Raw genomic sequence first — 26,396 nt, 5'->3', positions numbered from 1 at the left:
ACTGAGGAGCTACTCGACCGAATAGCAGCAGCTCCGGTCAAAGTAAACCATCATAACGACCGGGAGAGCGGTGTGCTGACCACATGCCCCTCCTATCCGCATCCTCACCTGAGGATGACACGGCGGTCGGACGGTCCCGATGGGCCACTTGTGACCTGAAGACGGAGTGCGTACTCAACGACGACTTCCAACCCGAAGGTGAAGTCCAGAATCGTATAGGTCCGCAACAGTACAGTGCCTAACTGTTCTATCTATAAACTGTACTGAAAGCAAAGACAACAAGTCCGTCTGTGCCAACAAAGCTGATATCGAGCGACCGTCACACACGGGCGCTCACAACGGATGACCGCGTCTGTCCACCGCTGGCCTTCCAGCAAGGCTCGGCTATCCACCCTCGTAATTCGAAAAACAAATCATATTCCCGAAACCACGGAATATTCTCCCTCTCTACAGATTCTTCTGAACGCCTAACAACCATATTTTAGTCTTTTGTCGTCCAGCGCGGAAGTTTGCGAGGAAAAATCTATACTCGTACAATGGTACGCTTCTGAGCAAAAATCCTTGGAAATAACCCAGCCTGCGTTGTTTCCGAGATGACGCTTCCTCGTTCCTCTCAGTTGCGTCCAAGGTTTTCGTAGTTTCGGAAGTATAACCGAAGGTCCGGCTACAATACTGGCCAGTCGTGACTCTGTTGTGCCCCAGCGTTCAGGTTCCCAACGTCCGTCTCCTACTTCCTGTGTATAAGCAGGACCTGAGTTCCGCCTGCCGTTTCATTTCCACTGTCGCTCCAGCCTCTACTATTATGATAATAAAGACACTCCGTCACCTTTCATGCAATAAGCGTTAACAATTATTTACTAGGCGTACATGAGAATTTCAGTCTCCTTTATATATGCATATATACGATGTACAACCTGATACCTAATTGTGTTTGTAGATCATGGCAAAGTATGTGGATGGGTGCTTGTAAAAATTATAGCCACCTTACACGTGTGTATAGTGTTGTTACCAACCTGGTAGGGTATACAAGGGGCCGTGAACGGAGTCAGATGATGTTTGATCACTATGAAGGACACGGAAATGCCACGTACTGACATGAGACATCGTTATCAACATCTTGCAAAGTTTGAAACGGGCCTCATTGTGGTTCTCCATTTGGCCAGATGATCCAATCGTGCACCACCCAGACGAGCTCCACGGGAACGTGAAAGTAGTTATATTGGTCGCCAAGGTTTTGGTCGATCACATCTGACCACCACGAGAAAGGATCACCGTACTGTGCAATAAGCACAACTCCTTCGCATCTGAGCCTGGAATTAGAGCCCAAGTAAGGACTCCCTGCAACACTGGTCGAGGGGTAGCAGCTGCCAGACTAGGGAATTACCGTCCCATGCGTAGGCTCCCACTAACACCACAACACAAACAGCGGGTTCTGGAGCGGTGCCGTAACCGGGAAGCATGGACTGCTACTCTTTCACTGTGTACAGTGATCAATCCCGGTTATGCCAACGATAGTACGGCGGCAACCTGAGAGAGAGATCCCACTTTTCCAATGTTTTGGAGAGCACAGTGGTGTTACTACTGGCATAATAATGTGGGCAGACATTGGGTCACGGTTGGTTGTGACAGAGAGATCTCTGATAGCACAGCAGTTGGTCATGCACACCCTGCGCAGTCAGCTTGTAATGTCCCCACAGAAAATACCCTCTACCACGCACCAATTAATCATTGTCAATCAAGCCATCCACATTCATTCACTTTGGAAAAGTATCTGATCTGATTTTCTCGTAACATATGCGGCGACAGCTCGACGACGCCAAAGTATTTTCTAGTGCGTTTATTCTTTGAAATAACAGAGATGCATATATGCATTCTCCATGGTTGTTAGAGTGGTAACTACAACAGCTTCTGGAGTATCTGTTGAGGGATTGACGTGTTTCTGAGAGATACATATTTTGCTTTTCTTCTCGCTAAAGCGAGCCAATTAACATTTGCGCCGCTAGCGGTTTGTTTGAAGAGGAAGAGACTGTAAACGGGAAATAATTAAGACGTGGAATCACCAGAGATCTGGACATCTAATGGAGATGGATTTAATACACGATTTCCTTCATAAATAAGGTCTGTGACTTTTTTGCTCTGGAGTGAATGAACGAATGAGTTTTTTCTGAATCATTTGATGATCACGTTGGCCCTGTAATTAGTGGGGAAGTTTCAGCTGTGTCGAAGAGAGCCTGCAATCACTGAGTCTGTGTTAAATCGTCCAAAAAGGCTTCGTACACATCTGGAATTTGCAACCTTTCGTAAAAGGAACAAATTGTCCACACGATTGATTCTCCCGACTGAATGCAGTGTTTAACAGTAATAATAAATGTAAAGATCTCTTACAGCAAGCCAGCCGCTGATTACCAAGACGAAGGACTCCACCAAAGATTCTATTTGGCTGATTTCAAGTAATGAAATATTATATTAAAAACTGTACATAGATAAAGGAGAGATAGAGAGAGAGCGAATGAGAATAGAGATAATACTAATAATCCTCCATTAGTCTAACTTTTCGCCTGTCTTATCACGGATCAGCCAAGGAATGGGAGGCTCTTACTTTACTGTAGAGATTTATGTGTGAAGGTGAAGGGATCTTAAAGGCAACAGATACACGTCTATACAGACAAGACATTACACAAAGTTAGCGGCTAGCTGCATTCATCATCTGTTCTTAGATAAAGAGACGACAACTTATTATCCTTAACATTTTAAAAAAATGTTGAAAGCTGTTAGCCTCATAGGACAGTTTCGTAATAATCATCTTGATGTTGAAAAAAAAAATGGTTCTAATGGCCCTGAGCACTATGGGACTCAACATCTTAGATCATAAGTCCCCTAGAACTTAGAACTACTTAAACCTAACTAAGGACGTCACACACACCCATACCCGAGGCAGGATTCGAACCTGCGACCGTAGCGGTTCCGCGGTTCCCGACTGCAGCGCCAGAACCGCACTGCCACCGCGGCCGGGTCTTGATGTTGAAGCTCTTTCGTCTGTGTTTACTTTAACAATAACGTACGTTTTTGAGTCAGGTCCGCCTTTAGCGAAACACAGTTTTGTTTTTGTCCCAGACATGTTTCACTGCAGTTGCAGCGTCATCAGTGATTTTTTTATTGTTATGGCTGTTAAACATAAGGAAAGTTCTTTACCGTTTAAATGCATACAAATATTAGTTTCTAAATCGTGATTATAGGTTTTTGAGGAGCACATAAAATTGTGTATTCATGCCTTCTTACCACATGGTGTGGTTTTCCTGCTGTACTACGTTTTTATAGTGTCTGTTTCTCTTTACAGTTTGTCAACTGCAACTATATACAACTTAATGTAGGCAAAACATTTACGCAAAAATTACGATTTCTAAACTGTTGTGGCTATGCCTGAATTAATAATTTATGTGAAAGGGTGTGTGTGTGTGTGTGTGTGTGTGTGTGTGTGTGTGTGTGTGTGTGTGTGTCTGTCTGTCTGTCTGTCTCCTGTGTGTGTGTGTGTGTGTGTGTGTGTGTGTGTATCTATTGGCATTATGTTTCACTTACGGTTTCTTTTTTCGCCATCTTCTTCATTGTCAAGTTCAGTGTTTTTGAGTTGTCACTGCCATTGTCTATCAGTTGTGATAACAACATGACGGACAGTGGAACAGTAGAACGTATGAAAACAAGATGGCAGACAGTGGAACAGTTGAAGATGTCATTGGCGGTTGTTTTGAATTTCACAGTGTGTGTGTGTGCGTGTCAAGAAAGAGGGAGAGGGAGGGAGGGAGGGAGGGAGGGAGAGGGGGAGGGAGGGGGAGAGACAGAGAGAGAGAGAGAGAGAGAGAGAGAGAGAGAGAGAAAGTGTGTGTGTGTGTGTGTGTGTGTGTGTGTGTGTGAGAGAGAGAGAGAGAGAGAGAGAGAGAGAGAGAGAGAGAGAGAGCAGGTTTGAGGATTTATCAATATTATTATAATTATATATTTATTTAATTTTAGTATTATGTAACAGCTGTCACTCCACATTTGCTGAATGCCTTATGGATAATAGACATATCCCGGAGACATCAACACTGATTTGAAAATTCTCAAATGCGTCAACAGCCCCCCACAAAAACTAATAATTGAAGAAAATTAGCCAGTACAAAAAGCCATAGTTGAAGGAAAGCAAGTAATAAATGAATACACAGCTCTCTGCAATGGACAAACTGTAAAGATAAACAGACACTATAAAAACGCAATACAGCAGGAAAACCACACCATGTGGTAAGAAGGTATGAATACACAATTTTATGTGCTCCTCCAAAACCTGTAATTACGATTTAGAACTAATATTGTGTGTATTTAAACAGTAAAGAACATTCCTTATGTTTAACAGTCATAACAATAAAAAAAATCCACTGACGATGCTGCAACTGCAGTGAAACATGTCTGGGACAAAAAACAAAATTGGGTTTCGTAATGCTATTTTCCAACAGAACAATGCTCGTCTACACATGTCAGATGTCTCTATAAACTGTCTACGTGGTGCTGACGTACTCCTGTGGCCAGCCAGACCCCACATCTGCCCCTGATGGAACTAGTGTCGGATCATCTCGGACGTCAGCTCTGTCCAAGTGACAGTAGCCAAGATATAAAGAACCAATTAAAACAACTGTGCACCAACTTGCCTCAAGAGTGGATACAATGGCTTTACGACACCCTCCCCGGCCAAATTAGCACATGCATCCAAACAGGTGCTATGCGTTGGTGATAAGAGGGCTTATACTACCAAATTCTTTGGAAATTTGACTACATTGTAATGATTTAAATAAGATCGTGAAAGTTTCATTTCGTTCCCCACTCTCCTACTGGATGCTTCCCTAGATTCAAACTGTATCAGAAACACGTATAGCTAACAAATGAAAACAGTGCCATTCCGAAAGTTTGCTCGAGTGTTATCATAAGACACAGTCTCACGGAATTCCAATGTTTAGGACCGAAACGTTGGCCAAGATTTGTTTGCACTGGATATCAACGATGTTCTGTCCTACGGTCGTTGAAGCAGAAGTAGGAAAATGATGAAAATGGCCTTCTTCGCGTAATGCGAAGAGTATAGGGTGGCGAAGAAGGCTTATGGGTACAATATCTGATAGAGATCCTTGCGAAAATCTTTATACGCGGTCATTTACATCTGCTGCAGCATGTTTAACCTCGTAACTGCACCAGTAGCGCTAGTCGTTCTCCGTCTTCAACTGCTCAGTAAAATGAAACAGTAGCTTCTCCCTGCACAGCGAAAGTTAAATTAACTTACGAGAATGCAGCAGGCTAGCGTGCTCAGCAGTCGACGATACTTCAACAGTGATCAAGGCACGACAGAAACGAGAGATATCTGTATACGAAGCGTTTAGTACGTGGGGAGCAGGATGAAAGCAAATGACGGCGTACGCAGAAACACATACGCAGTAAACAGCTAGCGCAATAAAGTTTCTGCCTAAATTCTCCTTGGAATCCTGCTCTCTCTCCCTCGTTAAAAAGCATACTTGTCACTACTTCCTCAGTTTGAATTCCGACAGTGGTCTTTCTTGGTTGAGTAGTTCTCCTTGGAATCATGACGTCTGTCCCTCGTTAAAAAACATACTTGTCACTACTTCCTCAGTTTGAATTCCGACAGTGGTCTTTCTTGGTTGAGTCTAGGAGCTAGTTGATTATTGTCTGTGTTGCCTTTCTGAATACACTCTCTTTCTGTTTTGACAACTTCGAAGTCCCATCCACGTACGGTTTAAAACACCTCCGCTTTGTTGGTATTCTTCCTTAAGCTTAGTGTGGTGTTCGCCTAAGGAAAAATTGCGGGTGTTATTTGAGTATCAGCATAAAAGGGAAAGTCACATACAGTCTTGTTCTGGTTCCTAGTGCGATGGTTTGCCATTGCCTTCCTCCAACACTTTTTTTCCTTTTTGAGTCATCAGGTTTCTGACTGGTTTGACGTAGCAGCCGTGAATTCCTCTCTTGTGCCAAGCAGTTCATTTAGGAATATTACTTGCACCTTGTATTCTCAATTATTTGCTGAGTAAAGTCCAGTCTCTGTCTTCGCTATAGTTTTTACCCTCCATAATGGAAGTCATTCCCCTATGTCTTAACACATGTCCTGGTATCCTGTCCCATCTTGATCTCATTGTTTACCCCATGTTCCTTTCTTCACCAATTCTGCAGAGTACGTCCTTGTTCTTTATCAGTCCACCTAATTTTCAGCATTCGTCTGTAGCACCACAACTCAGATGCTTCGATTCTCTTCTGTTCCGGATTTTTCCACAGTCCATGTTTCACTACCATACAATACAGGGCTGCAAACTTAATTCTTAGAAAGTTCTTTCTCAAATTATGATCTATGCCAGATACTAGTATTCCTCTGACCATGGTTGCCGTCATTGCTTGTGCTTGTTTGCTTTGTATGTCTTTCCTGTTTTGCCTGTCATATGTTATTTTGCTTCCAAGGCAGTAGAAATCCTTAACTCCGTCTAGTTCGTGGTCACAGACTTTGATATACAAATTTATCGCTAATCTCATTTCTGCTATTTCTCATTAATTTCGTCTTAGTTTCATTTATAATTAATCCATACTCTGTACTCACCAGACTGTTCATTCCATTCAATACATCCTGTAATTCGTCTTCACTTTCACTGAGGAGAGCAATGTCATCAGCGGATCTTATCATTGATATCCTTTCATACTGAATCTTGACCTCACCCTTGAAACTTTCTTTTATTTGCTTAATTACTTTGTCGATGCACGGATTGAAGAGCGAAAGATTGTATGCTCTGTCTTACACCCATTTTAATGCGAATACTTCGTTCTTAGTCTTCCATTCTTATTTTTCTCACGTGGCTCTTGACATAGTGTGTATTACCTATCTTTCCTTATAGTTTACTCCTACTTTTTTCAGAATTTCGAATGTCTTGCACTACTTACACTGTCGATCGGTTTGTCTTGGTCAAAGAGTCCTATTAAAGTGTCTTGATTTTTCTCGAGTCTAGCTTCCACTATCAATCGCAGTCTCAGGGATGTCTCACTGATGCCTTAACCTTTTTGGATGCCAAATTTATCGTTACCTAACACATTACCAATTATCTTTCCTATTCTTCTGTGAATAATTCTTGTCAGCAAGTTGGATGCATTTGCTGTTAAGCAGCAGTTTTCGTAATTATCTGTCCGTGCTATCTACATGATTGTGTGTATACATTTCTGTTTTCTAATGAAGTCTCCAGTCACATAGATTCTACAAACCATATTGAATAGACGTTTGGTCGCGATTCCGATGGAATGTTATCAATCCACTCTGCTTTATGGGATCACAAGTCTTTCAAAGCTACTACCTCACCAGGCAAGATCTCACTGTCGTTGAGACTTTCAGTCTATTCTTCCCACGTACCCACTTTTTCCCCTGTGTTTCACAGTGGAATTCCCATTGCGTTCTTGTTGTTGACGCTCCTGCTTTTAATGTCATCACACGTTACTTTGACTTTTCTATACGCTGAATCAGTCCATCTTTTCGATTTTTTGACATGTTTCCTGCAGACATTTTGCCTTGGCTTCTCTGCAGCCGATCTATCTCATCAGGGACTCACATTACTTTAAGCGTGTTTTTACGCACATTTTGGTACTTCTTTCTTCCTTTCTTCGCTCAGCTCGAGTATATATTGTTCTACCGAAGATTTCTTCACAGTTACATTCCTCGCTCCTATTTTCGTCCACCCAAGTCTGTTGTTGCCCTTTTTAACGATCACTATTCCATTCAACGTAACTGCTTACTATGGTACATCAAAATCTACAGCGTTAAAGAAATTCAAACACATCTCATTATTCCTTAGTAAATATACCACTTCTTTCCACATCAAATCTTCAGCACGTTTCTCTTAAGCACGATCCTTCTCTTTATCACTAATAAATTGTGATCTGCGCCTCAGTGCGCCTTGATATCCAATATTTGAGTTCGGAGTCTCTGTCAGCTGAAGTCCAGTATCTACATGCCTTTTCCAAGTACACCTCTTCTTTTGATTTTTTTAACATTGTATTTTTTAGAATGAAATTTTCACTGCACAGTGGAGTGTCCGTTGATATAAACCTTCCTGGCAGATTAAAACTGTGTGCCAGGCCGAGACTCGAACACGGGACCTTTGCCTTTCGCGGGCAAGTGCTCTATCAACTGAGCTACTCAAGCACGACTCACGCCCCGTCCTCACAGCTTTAATTCCGCCAGTACCTCGTCTCCTACCTTCCAAACTTCACAGAAGCTCTCCTGCGAACGTTGCAGAACTAGCACTCCTGGAAGAAATGATACTGCGGAGACATGGCGTGGCCACAGCCTGGCGGATGTTTCTAGAAACATCTTAGCTGACCACACTGATGTTGTGGGTACTCACGAAAGTTGCGGTGACGGTGTCTCCGGGCCTGGCAGTGGCAGGTGGCTGCTGCATCACGTAGCCGAAGCGAGACTGCCAGGAGGGCATGTCGTACACCACGCCAGGGGTCAGCTGGATCAGCCCCTTGGACAGGTCTGGCGGCGTCGGCCCGGGTGTCATGGTGCTCCTCTGCAACAAGATCACCATGAGGGTGTAGCAAGCTGTCAAGTGGTATGGGCAGGTGCTGACGGCACATTCACGCTCATTCGAGGCGTTGCACCCTTTCGTCCCGCCAGTAGTTCTCTTTGGTCATCGCGCTGACACTGGGAAGTGGACGATCTCGCAGGGCGGGACAAGAATGTGGGTTTTGGAGAGCGTGGCTCGTGGTCACAGAAGAGATATCTGTGGAGTGAATTTTCGTTCAAGGCGGTTTTTAAACCGACAAACTCTGGGAGGTTGTAGGGGACATCAAAACAAATATTTTACCCTAGTGTCATTTTATCCTATGAGGAGTATTTAAAGTGGTAGAGGAAGATTTCTCTGGCGGCAAATTAATTAAACCAACAAACACTTTTCCATTTTTATGACCAAGAGGCAACACATTAACATAACCAAATTTCAATTACAGTACATTTTCAAAAATGCCTCCATTGACACGTAAACAAAGGTTACACCGTCAGATTATGTTCTGTCTGATACGGGATTTGTTCCTGCTGCTGCTACTACCTGGGTAACCAGATCCTCTTCTGATGCAACAGGATTTTGCGTAAACAAGGTTGCGCCTCTCTCCCCACACAAAAAAGTCCAGAGGGGACATATCTAGGGCTCGAGCAGGCCATGGTACAGGACCACCTCTATAATCCACGTTTCTTGGAACCGTCGGTCCAGGAATCGACGCACACGACGACTGAAATGTGCCGGCGCCCCGTCATCTTGGAACCACATGCGTTGTCTTGTAGGGAGCGGGACGTCTTCCAGCAATTCTGGCAATGCTCTGGCGAGAAAATTGTAATGGTGCCTGCCATTTAATAGCCTAGGTAGCAGATACGGCCCAATTAAACAGTCCCCAACTACACCGACCCACACATTAACGAAGAAACGCACTTGATGTCCGCTAGTAGCTGTGGCATATGAGTTATCCTCACTCGAAACATGCTAATTGTGCGTGTTGAAGACTCCATCACGCCCGAACGTTGCTTCATCGGTGAACAACACAGAGGCTGGAAATGTAGGATGCATTTCACACTGTTCCAGGTACCACTGCAAAAACTGTGCTCTGAGTGGGTAATCAAAAGGTTGTGGACACGCTCTAAGTGAAATGGACGTAAAAATTGCTCTCGAAGGACTGTTCTTACATTCATCTGATTCGTCTCCATGTTACGTGCAATTTCACGAGAGCTGATTGAAGGATTCCGCTCCACATGCTGCACGACAGCTTCCTCAAATTGCAGCGTTCGTACCGTGCGATGGCGTCCCTGTCCAGGTAATCTGCTAAATGGCCCGGTCTCACGCAGACGTTGGTACACAACAGCAAAGGTCTTATGATGCGGGATACAGCGATTAGGATATTTTTGTTGATAAATCCGCTGTGCAGCTCGTCCGTTGTGGTGCGCTACGTAGCACGCACCAACCATACCAGTGTACTCACTCCAGGTGTATCGCTCCATTAGTAGACAGAGACAATCCACACTGGTGGACAGCAGTTGCCTACAACTGAAGAGTGTAACACGCCCTCTAACAACTGAAGATCGTAATATGGCCTCTAACGACTGAAGAGAGTAATATGGCCTCCACCGGTTTAAATAATCCTCATAGGAAAAAATGACATTAGGAAAAAATATTTCTTTTGATGTCCCCTACAACCTTCCAGAGTTTGTCGGTTTAAATACTTTTCACCCTGTATAGGACAAACATGTATTAGAACCGAAAGAGTTCCTATAAAAGTTGCCAGTGGCTTCGAAAATGTCGAGAATGTGGAGCATCGCCCATTATTATAGCCACGTTCATTTTTGTTAGATTTGTATAACTATAATTCAAAGTATGCTGCTAAGTTTGATTCCTTCTTAGTTAAAAATATGCATAATTGTAAAAAAGAATAATATATACACATACCTGTAACATACAGTAAAAGAAAAACGACAGTAGTAGCAATGATCAATTATAAATCTAACAGCAATGATAAAGAGAACTGCCTGTAACCATACAACGTCGCTGGATTATCTGTCAAGTAAGCTGTCACGAAAATACTGATACAAAGAATAATCTGACAACTACATAAAGTAGCAAGTTAGATAAGGTGATAGCCAACCATTATTACTCCAGTACCACCAAATATATAAAGAGACAATCACAGAACCACATATACTGGGTACATGTCAAACCTACAAGACGTTTGTAAAAATGTATAAGAATGAATTCTATTTAATAATTGCTTATAAAATTAGTAATAATGCACCGATTTGTGTACCATTTATTTAGAAATAACATAATGGTGGCAATTCACCCGAACTAGGCCTACTGTAAAAATAAATGCAATCAGAGAGCAGCATACTTGGAATTATAATTAAAAAATGTTTTTAAAAGCCATATGCAATGCTGCGGGCCCAGAAGAATATAAATTTGTTGGATTTAATTTACAAGACTTCCGCCGAGACGCGCGTTCTCATCACACCGATACAACTGTTAAGCGAGCGCATTACGTTTTAGTACATAATTTTTGCTCGTACGACTGATTCAGACGACGCTAGTTTATGTGACAGAATTAAAAAATTGATATCTCTAGTATGACCTTATCCACACAAACAACTTAGTTTTTGAACTGTTTTTATCGTAAATCTTTCCCTCGCTGAAAGAATATTGTCTTCATTGAAAGTTAAACCACGGTAGTATTTTTCAGAGTACATTGTCATACTGTCACTAGTTACGAATTCGATCTATGGATGTAAGCCCCATTACTAATAAACCATTCCGGAGGCTCGGCGGTTTGGAAGAACTATAACAGCAAATACTAATAATGAAGTTAACTTACAACTTCCTTACTAGTATTTGCTATTATAGTTCATAAAAAAACTAAATTTAAAGTAGTAATTTGCCTTAAGAAACCTGTTTGCTATCTTCAACATACCTGCTCGGCATACACCATGAATATATCTGTACGGAAAATGGAGTCTCTCGGTTTTAGAGGCAAATGTCCAAAAGTGTGCAAACACCAAACATGGGTCTTAACATGAGGGGAAACATTTCTGAGATTATTCAACTGAAGCGCAGCACTGTATGGAAGTGTTTATGGACTGTGGGAAATCCGGAAAAGAAGAGAATCGAAGCGGTTGAGGTATGGTGCTATAAAAGGACGTGGAAAATTACGTGGACTGATAGGATAAGAGGTGAAGAGCTTCTCCGTAGAATGGCTCTGAGCACTACGCGACTTAACTTCTGAGGTCATCAGTCGCCTACAACTTAGAACTAATTAAACCTAAGCAACCTAAGGACATCACACACATCCATGTCCGTGGCAAGATTCGAACCTGCGACCGTAGCGGTCGCTCGGTTCCAGACTGCAACGCCTAGAATCGCACGGCCACTCCGGCCGACTTCTCCGTAGAATCGGCGAGAACAGAAACAAGTGAAATACATTAACAAGAAGAAGGGATAGGGTAATAGGACATCGGATACATCAACGAATAGCATCCATGGTACTAGAGGGAGCTGTAGACGGTAAAAACTGTAGCGGAAGACAAAAAGAAGTTACCGAGTACGTTGGGTGCGAACGCTACTCTGAGATGAAGAGGCTGCCACAGCACGAGAATTTGTGACAGGCCCTATAAATAAAAAATCCTGCGTGAACTAAGACTTCCAGATTGCCTTTTCTTAATTTACCCGTTTAACAGGCGTCTCACTTTCCATAACTCGATATTATGAAGACTTAATTCAAAATTTGTTTCAAAAGTTGAACAAATTCACAACATGGCACTGATCAGTGCTCACCAAATCAGTCTTTGAAACAGCTTGCGCACTGTAAAACTTACACTCAGGATGGATTGAGCCAGTTTCCGGTACTGCTGCAGGTACAGGGTTAGCGTGTGTGGACCGAAGATGGTTGAGGCTCCTTCATACCTCTGCACCTGTAACACCAAAACATGACCTTCTAGTCACCAAGCTCTAGAACGAGATAGAGAGCAACCTGCAGAATCGCAGTGTGTGGTAGTTTAGTGCTGTAACCTAGTGATTCACAGAAAGTAACAACAAATTGAGCTAATCATTGCACAGGGAAAATTTTTTTCAAACACCTTTCGCAAATTTTTATTGTGCTCATTTAGGTTTTGGACTATTAATATACCAGTAAAACACCTGACCCTTAGAGAATCACATGCCTCAAAAAAGCTTCTAACGTCTAAACATTTTACAAATGAATTACTGTTAAATATTGACTTTCAGCAAGTAAGCGAGAAAAATTTAAGAAAGGTTTAAAATTATGTTTAAGGTTTGTTGGAAGTCGCTAAGTGTTCTCATTATGAATCAATAGATGAATATGTTCCGGATAATCTGCGCTTCATTTTAAACAAAAGTTAGTTTCTCACGCACCTCAGGGTTTATGACGTCATATCTTCTGAATTGTGTGTTGAACATGATATATTTTTGCAGGTACTTTCAGTGCTGGTACTTTCAGTGTGTTGCTAATAGAGCCCGTGGCAATGAAGTAACGCATTAAAACCTCATGCCTGATGTTAAAATTTTAATTCGCGCTATTTTAAGCAATAGTTTCGTTTTCATGCATCTAACTCTTATGATGTCATGTCTGTTGGACTATGTGTCGTACGATGATACAATTTTGCAGGTACATTAAGTTGTATACTTGGATACCGTCTTGAAACTCTGCTGCGAATAATGTACTAAGAAAGTAATAAATTAAGGCGTCATGCCTGATGAAGTTTGCCTCTAGACACAGAAAGTTCATAACCGTAATATCTGTGCTATTGTGTTAAACTTTTAACATAAGATTACACCCCTTAATGAGTAGATTATGACAGAATTTTAAATTTCTCAATTCGGTCAATAATCACGCGAAATACTCAAAATCGAATTTTTGTTGCTCCTGAAAGCTTTTAAATAGGCAACCTACAACTGGCAACGGATTTCGATACAATGTTTTAATAATAAAGATTTCTGTAGAGGACATAAGGTTATGTTCTGTGATAATTACAATGTTAAACCTAAAATTCACGTTAGTTGACCCTATCGTGCCTAAAATTTATAATACATACATTTGAAAAATAAAAAGTCGAAAATTGTCTACTGTTATAACCGATTTTCACTATAAAAAATGTTTAGTTGACAGATAATGTCCCACAAACTAACTTAGTCCATGTTTCCATATGAACCCAGAATTTTCGAAGTGAATTTTTTTGTTTGTAGAGTGATTATGTCACTACGGCAAATATGAAAAAAAGTATGACAAATCAGTACCAAAACGCATTTATTGCTGTGTAATGAAATATTGTACACGAATATTTAGCTTAAAATTTGTAGATGGCTTTGACATACCACATACCAATATTTTCCACATTCTACAAAGTTTGCTGCCCATTATACTAAATAAAAAACCAACAGAATTCCTGAGGAATGCAGTAACGTTTCGGATATAGTCTACGATGTATACGGACATACAGTCAGTTACTTCAGTCTTAGAACGGACACGATGGTGATTTCGATATGACTCCCGTGAAACAGACACACCAGCTATAAACGCGCCGCGCCTCCCCATTTGATCAAATGTTCAAATGTGAGTGAATTCCTAAGGGACCAAAGCGCTGAGGTCATCGGACCCTAGACTTAAGCACTACTTTAAGTTACGCTAAGCACAACACACACACCCATGCCCGAGGGAGGACTCGAACCTCCGGCGGGAGGGGCCGCACAATCCCTGACGTGGCGCCTCAAACCACACGGCCACTAAGCGTGGCCCCATTTCATCTCTCACAGTCTTCTCATGCCCACTTCATCATCTGTAGCAAATTTTTCCTACTTCCGAAAGAGCATCACTAGATGGTATCACTAGACATATTAGGAAAATAGCCGTCCTAATGCTCAAAATAGTGAATTACTTTACTGGGAAATAATGACCGCCTAGGTAGCCCCGGTTGGTAAATGACATCCAAACGGTCCCGGGTTCGATTGCTGTGCGTTTCGGAGATTTTCTCCGCTCAGGGGCTGTTGCTGCGTCATCACCGCCACGCTAGTAGTCTTAACGGTACCAATTTAGAAAAAAAAAAATCAGTAACGAAAGGGTTAAGGCACAATTTAATATCCTCAATGCTCAGAGATATCAATTATGTTATTCTTCTGCTCAACATTTCAACTACTTGCATCGTTGCCACGTGCTATGGGCGGAACTGCGTAACATTTGCTCTAGGCATGTTGGGATGTTCTTTGCACACAGACGGCTTATTCCAACATCAAGGAGGTTATTTGTCATTAATTCTTGAAATGTGGGCAGTGATGTCAAGGAAAAGGTCTGGTATTTCTTTTCCTGCAGTGTACTTAGATTTTAACTTAAAATAATTGATAGGGCACTCCTCCGGAAGAACTGGACGGCAAGCTCCTGTCCAAATGTACCCATAATAACCTGGCATCAGACCATCGAACACACAGCTTGGAGCTCATAAGAATCACCACTACCCTGTCTCTTGTTCACACATATCGGACGTAGTTACTATTCTCTCTCTCTCTCTCTCTCTCTCTCTCTCTCTCTCTCTCTCTCTCTGTCTTAAGAGTGTTGTTGTTTAAGAGTGTGTTCCACCTAAAGTGTTTCGCTTTTATATAAAGCAGGAACATCAGCAGTTCTGTAAACATTGAACAGGTCATACGTTCCTAAATTTTGATATCAATTGACTGAAAAAAGTGTTTGCCCATGAATGTGGCGTATAATTTATTTACAACGTTTACTGCTCGTTTTTTTTATATTTATAGCGGCGTATGAGGCTGACTGTTTTATGTAAGACGAGGCACGCAGAGACCAGTGTGTTCTTTTAGTTCATTGCAATTTCATGAACGCCACAAACTAAATGCCAACAGTCAGGTGATGAAAGCATTGACTCTTCACACTTTCACTTAAAGTGCATTTCGTTCTATTAAAACGTTTAAATGTGAATAATTATTGCTGATAAAGCATAGCAATCGCTAAATTGATAACATTAAAATCGCAGATATTTAAGGAATATCATATTGTACCCCCATAAAATGTTATGACAGTCGCGTATCACTTGCAGTTTCCATTATTACTGATCGTCATCAGACACTAGAACTTTTGAATTAACGTATCTGTGGAAATAGATACTTGTAGTCCCACCACCACTCTACGTAATGTCAAAAATACGAACTGAACGAAAATCCAATTTGATTTTTTTAGTGGATATTGCTGTTCTTCAAAAAATGCACGAGAACAATACTAAATGGCGCTGGATCCTTTTCACGAGTCAGTAAGGGATTGTCGCAAGTGTAAACCTCGCTTTGATCTAGTTACTCGTAAAATGGCACTCATTTTCACCGTCGTGTAAAGAAGCAGCTTATATTCATACCGTAAAATGTGCGGTCTGGAAAAGGGAGCGCGGTGGGTATTTTTCGCGCGTCAGAGACAGGCATCTGTCTAAAATGTGACGCTCGCTTTGATCTAGTAAATATGGCATTAAGTTTCAACATCGTGTGACGAGTCAGCTTACGGTTTTGCAGCAAAGTATAGGTCTGTTTTCAGAGGTCATGACGCGAACCACAAGCTCCAGTGGAAAGTAATGGCTACGCCGCACAGATAAGGTGTGGCGTCCGGGTTTGCATCTGAGTTGTTAGAGCACATGACACCAAGCGGCGCGGTTCTGCAGAGCGATCACAATGGGCCACTGCACATGTCAAACACAGTTACTTGTTCCACGCCGCTGGAGGCCCGCAAGCGGCTAGGTGCATTCCAACCGGAAACGGATTTTCTCTCTGCAGCTGTTCCGCTTCAAAACTAATTTGGAGTCCATCGACAACCCTCTACCGGTTTGTTACGCATTCATCCAACGACTCCAAGCGCACAGCAGAGCAGAAAATTTCGATTGCAAAGATGAAATATATATTTTAGGTTATCTCATTGACCACGAAAAGTCTCATCTGTGTAATTTTATGTGTCGTTAACAGCATAGTACACAGACTAATTTCTCTAACACGATATTGAAAGACGGCTGTTTCATTACGAGCGCTGTTCCATGTATCATAAATATGCAACGTGCTCTGTGTCGGTAACTTGGTGGCAGCATAAATTAGATTCACTCGTCGACCTGTCCGTTCACGCGATGTGTCTTTGTAAAAGACGGAAATGTAGGGATCTCTTACCGTCACGCTTAAGACAGTGACTGCAGTCGGCCAATGGGAACACATGGCGATTGTAAGTCCGGTTCGTTCCAGCATGCTATTTGCACTACTCAGGATTCGGCATTTATTGCTTCCAGAGTGAGATTTTCACTCTGCAGCGGAGTGTGCGCTCATATGAAACTTCCTGGCACATTAAAACTGTGTGCCGGACCGACACTCGAACCTTTGCCTTTCGCGAGCAAGTGCTCTAATTTATTGCTTCGTCTTCCGCTTGAAGAGCATTCTCGTAACAACAAGTAATACAGACGTTTGTCTTGTATTCGAGATGGGAGCATGTGACCACCTCACTTTGATATAAATGGAGAGAAGCATACGTGTAGTCGCGAGCATTGCAATTGTTTTCATACAAATGAGCTTCATAGTACTACATGGTTCTGAAAAAGTCGTCACTGTTTCGCAAAACTATTAATGCGGAAATACTGCGTGCGAAATGTACGTCTTTCTTCACCATCGTGTTCGTAACCTTAAGTGACTTATAGGAAGTTCCTTCAACTTTATATGATGATGTATGTAGTGAAGGGTGTTTCTACGATACTGCACAGGAGGGGATTTAAATATAGTCCATTTCGAATACGTATTCATAGCCACCAGGGCTGAAGGCGCGCGGGATAGCCGCGCGGTCTAAGGCGTGTTGTCACGGCCCGAGGCGTGTTATCACGGCCCACGCGGCTGTCCCCGTCGGAGGTTCGAGTCCTCCCTCGGGCATGGGTGTGTGTGTTGTCCTTAGCGTAACTTAGTTTAAGTTAGATTAAGTAGTGCGTAAGCTTAGGGACGGATGACCTCCGCAGTTTGGTCCCATAAGATCTTACCCAAAATTTCCAATTTTTCCACCAGGGCTGAATTGCAGATTTAACTTCTTCGTCAACTGCATGAGTTTTAGGTCAATACATCTACGGAAATTCATTTCCTGCCCTTGTGTAACTGAATCCATGTTGGAATTCAAAACTTAGTCCCAGGGGACAACGTATATACTGAATATACGCTGCAATTTTCTTAAGGGACCACCGAGCGAGGTGGCGCAGTGGTTAGCACGCTGGACTCGCATTCGGGAGGACGACGGTTCAATCCCGTCTCCGGCCATCCTGATTTAGGTTTTCCGTGATTTCCCTAAATCGCTTCAGGCAAATGCCGGGATGGTTCCTTTGAAAGGGCACGGCCGATTTCCTTCCCCATCCATCACTCACCCGAGCTTGCGCTCCGTCTCTAATGACCTCGTTGTCGACGGGACGTTAAACACTAATATCCTCCTCCTCCTCTTAAGGGACCCCGAAGTAAAGGCGTGTTTCCTTAGAACTTCGTGTTTTGGTAAGTGGTTTTCAGCAGGTAAAGTAAGTTCGATGCTCATGCAGCACCCAGTTATTGTGCTTTGCAAAAGGTTTGTCGTCTCCTTGTCACTAGACAAAAATCAGATCGTGTTATCCATAAATCATATTTTCTGTTTGGGAGTATATACCAGGGCATGAACAGTGGTCATATTATTCCTATATGAACACCTGTGGTTAGTTCAAGAAAGAGTGGCAGGTTTCAGTGCATTCAAGTTATAATCAGTCTTCTCATTTACTGTCTGCTAGGTAAAAGCAAGAGAGAGAGAGAAAGAGAGAGAGAGAGAGAATTCATCAGTTTTATGAATGGCGTGATGGAGTTTACTATGATATTCTCTTCAGTGTTCGTGACTTCATCTTAAAGGAGGACAGACACAAATGACTTGGTATCTGAAAATCAAAACTGTGGAATTGGGACACCCTCAGCACACTTTGGGATGAGGATTGCTGAGGTAAGAATGTGATACGTGAGAATAACTCTGTAACTGTTAAGTCAGATGCATTAATAGCTACAGTAATACTAAATACATGAAGTAATACTTTCGTAACCTTAGAATAGTGAAATAAATAAATAATAGGGACACTGATTTATAATTGGGCACAACTTAACAAAAGTTTAACGGGTAATTACATACTCAATCAGTAGTTGCTGCAGAACTTCGTAATCTCAAACATTTCAAGCACAGATAGTTTCCACCTGTTATACCGTCTGCACTCTGGGTACAAAGGGCAGAAACTAATGCTTCATCTAGATTTTCGTGATTTTTCTGCAAATGATAGTTATGTATCTGGCAGAGGGTTCATCGAACTATCTTCAAGCTATTTCTCGAGCAGCGGGCGGAAAAAAATGAACACTTGCATCTGTTTGAAATACTGAAAATCAAGAGGCTCCACAAAAACCATCTTGAACAGCTGCTGAATGAACCGTTATCAGATCACCTCCAATTCTTTTTATTCCTAAACCTGCTGGATTACCTCCCCAGCTCTAGTTTAATTGTGCCCCAGTTATTTATTTAGTAGTTTTATGTGATTACGAGGAGCTATCCAACATTTTCGGGACTGGTGCTGCCATCTGTTTAAAACCCTACCTTTGGGCTAATGGTCACCATCTCCCTCGAAGTAGTTCCCATCCGCACGTACACCCCGATCCCAGCGCTTCTGCCAGTGGTCAAACGTTTTCTGGAAGTTCTGTTCTTTGAGGGTGTTTATCACCGCCAGCGATGCTTCTTGATTCCTCTCTAGAGTGTCGAACCGACGGCCTTTCAACTTGGGTTTCAGTTTTGGGGCCCGCATCTCGCGGTCGTGCGGTAGCGTTCTCGCTTCCCACGCCCGGGTTCACGGGTTCGATTCCCGGCGGGGTCAGGGATTTTCTCTGCCTCGTGATGGCTGGGTGTTGTGTGCTGTCCTTAGGTTAGTTAGGTTTAAGTAGTTCTAAGTTCTAGGGGACTGATGACCATAGATGTTAAGTCCCATAGTGCTCAGAGCCATTTGAACCATTTTTCAGTTTTGGGAATAGCACGAAGTCGCAAGGTGCCAAATCTGGCGTGTACGGTGGGTGGGGTACAAATGCCATGTTGTTTTTTTGCGAAAAAGGTCCTGGTGAACAAGGACGTGTGACAGGGCGCGTTGTCACGATTGCAGCAGCCATTTTCCTTCACGTCAAAGTTCGGGCCGTAGTCGCCGCCGCACGTTTTCACGGAGCCGTCGCAAAACATCACAGTAGTACGCGGAATTCACTGTTTGGCTGGGTGGGACAAATTCTTCGTGCACAATTCCCTTGGTATCAAAGAAAACGATGATCGTGCTCTTCACTTTGCTCGTATGAATGTATTATTTTGTATATTTTGTATTAGTAATCAATTTTTTTTCATATACTAAGATGGTATCTGTTCTTTCGGACATGTCCGAAAGAACAGATACCATCGATGACCATGCGGCTCGTTAGAATGAAATTGCAGTGAAATGAACACCCTTAGCTGCTTACAGGCGTTGACATAAGTCAACGGGGACAGATGAAAATGTGTGCCCCGACCGGGACTCGAACCCGGGATCTGCTGCTTACATGGCAGACGCTCTATCCATCTGAGCCACCGAGGACACAGAGGATAACGCTACTGCAGGGATTTATCTCTGGCATGCCTTCCGCGAAACCCACATTCTCAACGTATTGTCCCGCGCTACATTCGTAGTGCCCCCGCCCATTATACTTATTACTCGCGGCGCGTTGCCGATTCCCGTAAGAGTTCGGGCACTGTTTGTGCATTCGCACAGAAGAAGAAGATTGTTAAGTGGCCGGTGAGCCTTAACTATAGTTAAGTGGCCGGTGAGCCTTAACTATGCACAACAATATCTTTGTCAGCAATGCTAGACAGTGTACTATTAGCCAGAACCCGGTCGCAAAACTAGGTAATTAGTGAAAGAGGTACCAAATACCAATGTTTCTTAAATACAATTATGTTTCACCAATTACCAATCCTGAAATCAAAATAAATAATTCGTGATGTAGCAGTTAAATGGGTGGGTGAAACTGATTCCCGGGCAGCTTTGGAGCTGATAGTCTACTTTTGACTGTAGTTTCTGCTCTCGCACAGAGCCGAGCTGAGGTGACCGGTGCAGCAGGTTGTGTGGGCTCACCTTGTACTCCTCCGGGGTGGCGACGTAGTCGCTGTACGTGTTGCACAGCCCAGCCAGCACCGGCGTCGTGTCCTGCCCGAATACCTGCCGCATGGCGTCGCGCATGCGCCGTCCAGACATGGTGGTGAACTCGCCCGGCACGCACATCAGCACGAGGTTTCCCACGCGTCCCAGGTGCGTCGAAACCACTTGGGGCTGCCACTCGAACGGGAACGTCATCTGCCACATTGCACGAAGCACTCAATATTGGTTCAGCACAGGCCTGCAGGCTTACTTTCCGATGCAGCAGATACAGCACCTTCTCGGTCACTGTATTCTCTTTAATACAGGTTATTCAAAACAATGTACCACGTAATTAATTTTTATTACAAGAAATTAAAATTTGGCATTCAATTATTTGTACGCAGATGGAAACAGCAAACACTGAAGTTCACAAGCACAAGCTATAAATGTTCAACGTATCCCTCTCTTGATGCATGGCACATATCTAAGTTCTCATCTGGTGTACGCGGTCAGTTCATGCTCATTCCTTGCGGACATTCATTTTGTTAAAATAGCTTAATTCAATTACCTATTGATGGTTCAATGCCGAAACGGAGACGACATGCCTTCTGCATCACTTCTTTCGACATCAAGCAGAGACCGTTATTTTGTATGGTAGCCAACTTACACTGATACGAAATACCTATCTGTTGGTGCGAGCTTTAGAGGTGGTAGTCGAAACCTTAGACCCTCTTCTGTCCAAAGGTGTATTGAAAATCCACATGTAATAACCTAACTAAATGTGGTCCAGCTTTCCGAATAACCATCTATAAGCTAGCTACGGGTATGATAAGTGTTCTCTATTGACTGAATGATGATGCAGCCTTAACAAGGTGTATACATGGTGATAAAGTTAAATATATCTGCAAAGAACGAAAAGTAATACGTCAAATTACAGATGAGCGATTTCTGAAACAGTAGTCTATCTATGTAACCGAAAGATATTAAAATAAATATCTGGTTTCAGTCACAAATCATGGTTTATCCATGACTGCCATGGTTTCTTGCATAACCGTTAAAGGAATGTAGTAGCTGTTTCATATATTGGAAATGAAAAGACATGCCAATGATGGCAATTATAAAATTTTAAAAGCGTTACTATCCTGTAAAAGCTGTCACAGTACCTGTTATATATTGTATTTGCCTTCGCCTGTAGAAAAAGATGTATGGCAATGAAAGTTTGCTGTAAAACCTTTCTCAGTAATATGCACGATGCACATACCTCTTACGTTGTTTAAGATCATTACATTTTCATGCAATTCAGCTGTGTTATGCGTTGATTCATACTATGAAATGCTGAATCAACATTTCGGCCCCTACTGCATGTGTATGTAACAGTGTATCTGTCACTAATATTGTTATGACATCCTTATGTTCAAACTTCCACCCTGCTTCTATACCTTTATGTAATTTGATAACTGACCCATTTAAAAAAAATTAACTTGAATTGTTTTTCACATAACCTGACATAGACCAAGGATGAAATGTTTCCCCAAACACAGCTACAACAAGTCACCTGTTGACTTATGCTATAATTCGTTACCTTGCTCCTATTAATAAGTTACATTATATTGACGGCAGGTACATTTGACTATATAGTTCAGTTAAATAAGACAACGGACTTCAAAGTAAATACTTACTATTCATGCATAGTGCAGTTTTCCTTGTGACATAAAAATGTTTAGCTTTTGTATGATACCTGTTTTGCAAAGGAAGACCGATGACTTACCTGAACGAAATAACAGTTTGCTCTTGTTTCTGTTCTATCAGGCACACTAAACGATCAAAGTCGTTATTCGATATCTGTCTCTTGAATAATGGCCAAATAAAATACTATGAACACCTAAAGCTTTTGCTCATGTTGTTGTTGTTGTGGTCTTCAGTCCTGAGACTGGTTTGATGCAGCTCTCCATGCTACTCTATCCTGTGCAAGCTTCTTCATCTCCCAGTACCTACTGCAACCTACATCCTTCTGAATCTGCTTAGTGTATTGATCTCTTGGTCTCCCTCTACGATTTTTACCCTCCACGCTTCCCTCCAATGCCAAATTTGTGATCCCTTGATGCCTCAAAACATGTCCTACCAACCGATCCCTTCTTCTAGTCAAGTTGTGCCACAAACTTCTCTTCTCCCCAATCCTATTCAATACCTCCTCATTAGTTACGTGATCTACCCACCTTATCTTCAGCATTCTTCTGTAGCACCACATTTCGAAAGCTTCTATTCTCTTCTTGTCCAAACTGGTTATCGTCCATGTTTCACTTCCATACATGGCTACACTCCATACAAATACTTTCACAAACGACTTCCTCACACTTAAATCTATACTCGATGTTAACAAATTTCTCTTCTTCAGAAACGATTTCCTTGCCATTGCCAGTCTACATTTTATATCCTCTCTACTTCGACCATCATCAGTTATTTTACTCCCTAAATAGCAAAACTCCTTTACTACTTTAAGTGTCTCATTTCCTAATCTAATTCCCTCAGCATCACCCGATGTAATTTGACTACATTCCATTATCCTCGTTTTGCTTTTGTTGATGTTCATCTTATATCCTCCTTTCAAGACACTGTCCATTCCGTTCAACTGCTCTTCCAAGTCCTTTGCTGTCTCTGACAGAATTACAATGTCATCGGCGAACCTCAAAGTTTTTACTTCTTCTCCATATGTGTAATTAAACTAAATCACTAAATCAATAATATCCACATACATTAAGTACCCTAGGATGTCAGCTATGATCTTCGTGTATTATGTAATATTAACGAGGCGCACATAATGGACTTACACAATACCGGCCATTAAAATTGTAACACCACGAAAATGACGTGCTACAGACGCGAAACTTAAGCGACAGGAAGAGGATGCTGTGATACACAAATGATTAGCTTTTCAGAGCATTCACTCAAGATTGGCGCCGGTGGCGACACCTACAACGTGCTGACATGAGGTAAGTTGCCAACCGATTTCTCATGCACAAACAGCAGTTGACCGGCGTTGCCTGGTGAAACGTTGTTGTGATGCCTCGTGTAAGGAGGAGAAATGCGTACCATCACATTTCCGACTTTGATAAAGGTCGGATTGTAGCCTATCGCGGTTTATCGTATCGCGAAATTGCTGCTCGCGTTGGTCGAGATCCAATGACTGTTAGCAGAATATGGAATCGGTGGGTTCAGGAGGGTAATACGGAACGGCGTGCTGGATCCCAACGGCCTCGTATCACCAGCAGTCGAGATGACAGGCATCTTATCGGCATGGCTGTAACGGATCGTGCAGCCGCGTCTCAATCCCTGAGTCAACAGTTGGGGACGTTTGCAAGACAACAACCATCTGCACGAACAGTTCGACGACGTTTGCAGCAGCATGGACTAACAGCTCGGAGACCATGGCTGCGGTCACCCTTGACGCTGCATCACAGACAGGAGCGCCTGCGATGGTGTACTCAACGACGAACCTGGGTGCATGAATAGCAAAACGTCATTTTTTCGGATGAATCCAGGTTATGTTTACAGCATCATGATGGTCGCATCCGTGTTTGGCGACATCGCGGTGAATCTACATTGGAAGCGTGTATCCGACATCGCCATACTGGCTTATCACCCAGCGTGATGGTATTGGGTGCTATTGGTTACACGTTTCGGTCACCTCTTGTTCACACTGACGGCACTTTGAACAGTGGACGTTACATTTCAGAATCCCTACATTTCATCAGGATAATGCACGACCGCATGTTCAGGTCCTGTACGGGCCTTTGTGGATACAGAAAATGTTCGACTGCTGCCCTGGCCAGCACATTCTCCAGATCTCTCACCAATTGAAAACGTCTGGTCAGTGGTTGCCGAGCAACTGGATCGTCACAATACGCCAGTCACTACTCTTGATGAACTGTCGTATCGTGTTGAAGCTGCATGGGCAGCTGTACCTGTACACGCCATCCAAGCTCTGTTTGACCGAATGCCCAGGCTTATCAAGGCCGTTATTACGGCCAGAGGTGGTTATTCTGGGTACTGATTTCTCAGGATCTATGCACCCAAATTGCGTGAAAATGTAACCACATGTCAGTTCTAGTATAATATATTTGTCCAATGAATACCCGTTTATCATCTGTATTTCTTATGGTGTAGCAGTTTTAATGGCCAGTAGTGTATGCAGAACTAGGAATTTTCTTTCAGAGCACAGTACATGGTAACACGTTCCTAAATGTTAAGCTGCACAAGAGAAAGTAAATTTCTTCAAAACCTTTTCCAATGTGGAAAGTTGTTTTATTAATAGAAAGAGATTTAGTTATCTGTAAAAAATTATCAGAACAGAAGTATCTAGAAATACCAAACAAATAAACCTATTACAGTATTACAGTATTTTTTAGTTTACTCTGTCTTATACAACAAATATAGAAATTTTATTGGTTTTATTATCTTAGCAGCTGAAATTTTATCTTAGCAGTTAAGAATCTGTGGGATGTAAAAAACTCAATGTTAAAGTATTATATCATGGTGTTGTGTTTATTCTTTTACTTTGTGTGTGGCAGACAAGTACACATTCAGCAAAATTGAAAAGACATCAGTCAGATGATTTAAACACACTACTCACTTAAGGTATTAACTGAAGGAAATTAATATTTTGTGCACGGATAAATTTCTGTACATAATCTCCCTCACTCACTCACCCAGGAAATAGATCTCACAACAGCTCAAAAGTAATTGACAATCATTATAAATTAATGAATATGTAACTGTAAAGCAGTTAATAATGACAGCAAGTTGATAAGACATGTTGTGCTAACAAATATTTGTAAAAAGTGACAAACAGGAAATATATATATATATTGTAACACAGTCCTTAACCTCAAAAAAATCCATACAAGGTAGATAAATTTAAATTTAAGATTGTAGAGTTCGTCCTATCTAGTTGCAGGTTTCCATATAATACTCCCATGTAAGATGCATTACTACATAAGGCAAGCACATCACTTGAAATGTTCAATAATGGGGCGATTTCATTAAGAAAGAAATATCTCATGCATCTGTGATTTTGGCATATGATAATCACTGCAAATGTATAAAAAGCAGAAGTGATTTATGGAGAATATATTTACCGACATATACATAATTATTAAAACGTAAATATTATACTAAAACGAGAGACTCTGCCGAGAATGTGTTCTCCCCATTACATAATTATATAAATTTGGTAGTTAAAATAATGGAGACAGTGGCTCTTTAACATTAGTACCGATGACACAAGAATGGACAAAGGTTAAGGCATTAGAACTGTAATAAGAATCAAATCCCAAGACACATTTGAGTTTAGGTCTTTCAGCGTCATGGTACTCACAGACTGAATGCTACAACCAACAGGAATGGGTGCAAGAACTGAGAGGTGATATACCATACAAAGATTTGGTTAAGGTTGTTTCGAAAACCTCGAATCAGGTAACTCCAGGAACCAGCTACCATTGTTCAACGTGGTGCGGATACCTGGGTGAAAACAGTTTCACGAGAGCGGTTTGAAGGCGAGTCTAGCGTCCTGGTGCGTCTTCCGCAGTCTGTGCGGAGGAATGCGAGTTCGAGAGAAAAATGCTACGTAGTTCCTCTGAGAGGAAGGGAAGTT

General features: G+C 42.1%; 1 protein-coding gene across 3 annotated transcripts in view; it reads right to left on the bottom strand.

Annotated features, from left to right (window-relative positions):
- LOC126456884 (neutral ceramidase-like) overlaps positions 1-26,396 on the bottom strand; it is a 511,604-nt gene that overhangs the window by 29,218 nt on the left and 455,990 nt on the right. For all 3 annotated transcript variants that reach the window (XM_050092711.1, XM_050092713.1, XM_050092712.1), the window contains 3 exons: positions 20,744-20,962; positions 12,410-12,505; positions 8,406-8,573 (listed from right to left, as the gene is read on the bottom strand). In XM_050092711.1, coding sequence (XP_049948668.1) covers positions 8,406-8,573; positions 12,410-12,505; positions 20,744-20,962 — 483 coding nt within the window. The remainder of the gene's footprint in view (positions 1-8,405; positions 8,574-12,409; positions 12,506-20,743; positions 20,963-26,396) is intronic.

This window comes from Schistocerca serialis, chromosome 2 (assembly GCF_023864345.2).
Source record: "Schistocerca serialis cubense isolate TAMUIC-IGC-003099 chromosome 2, iqSchSeri2.2, whole genome shotgun sequence".
Taxonomy (NCBI): Eukaryota; Metazoa; Arthropoda; class Insecta; order Orthoptera; family Acrididae; genus Schistocerca; species Schistocerca serialis.
This window is presented reverse-complemented; position numbering and strand designations above follow the sequence as displayed.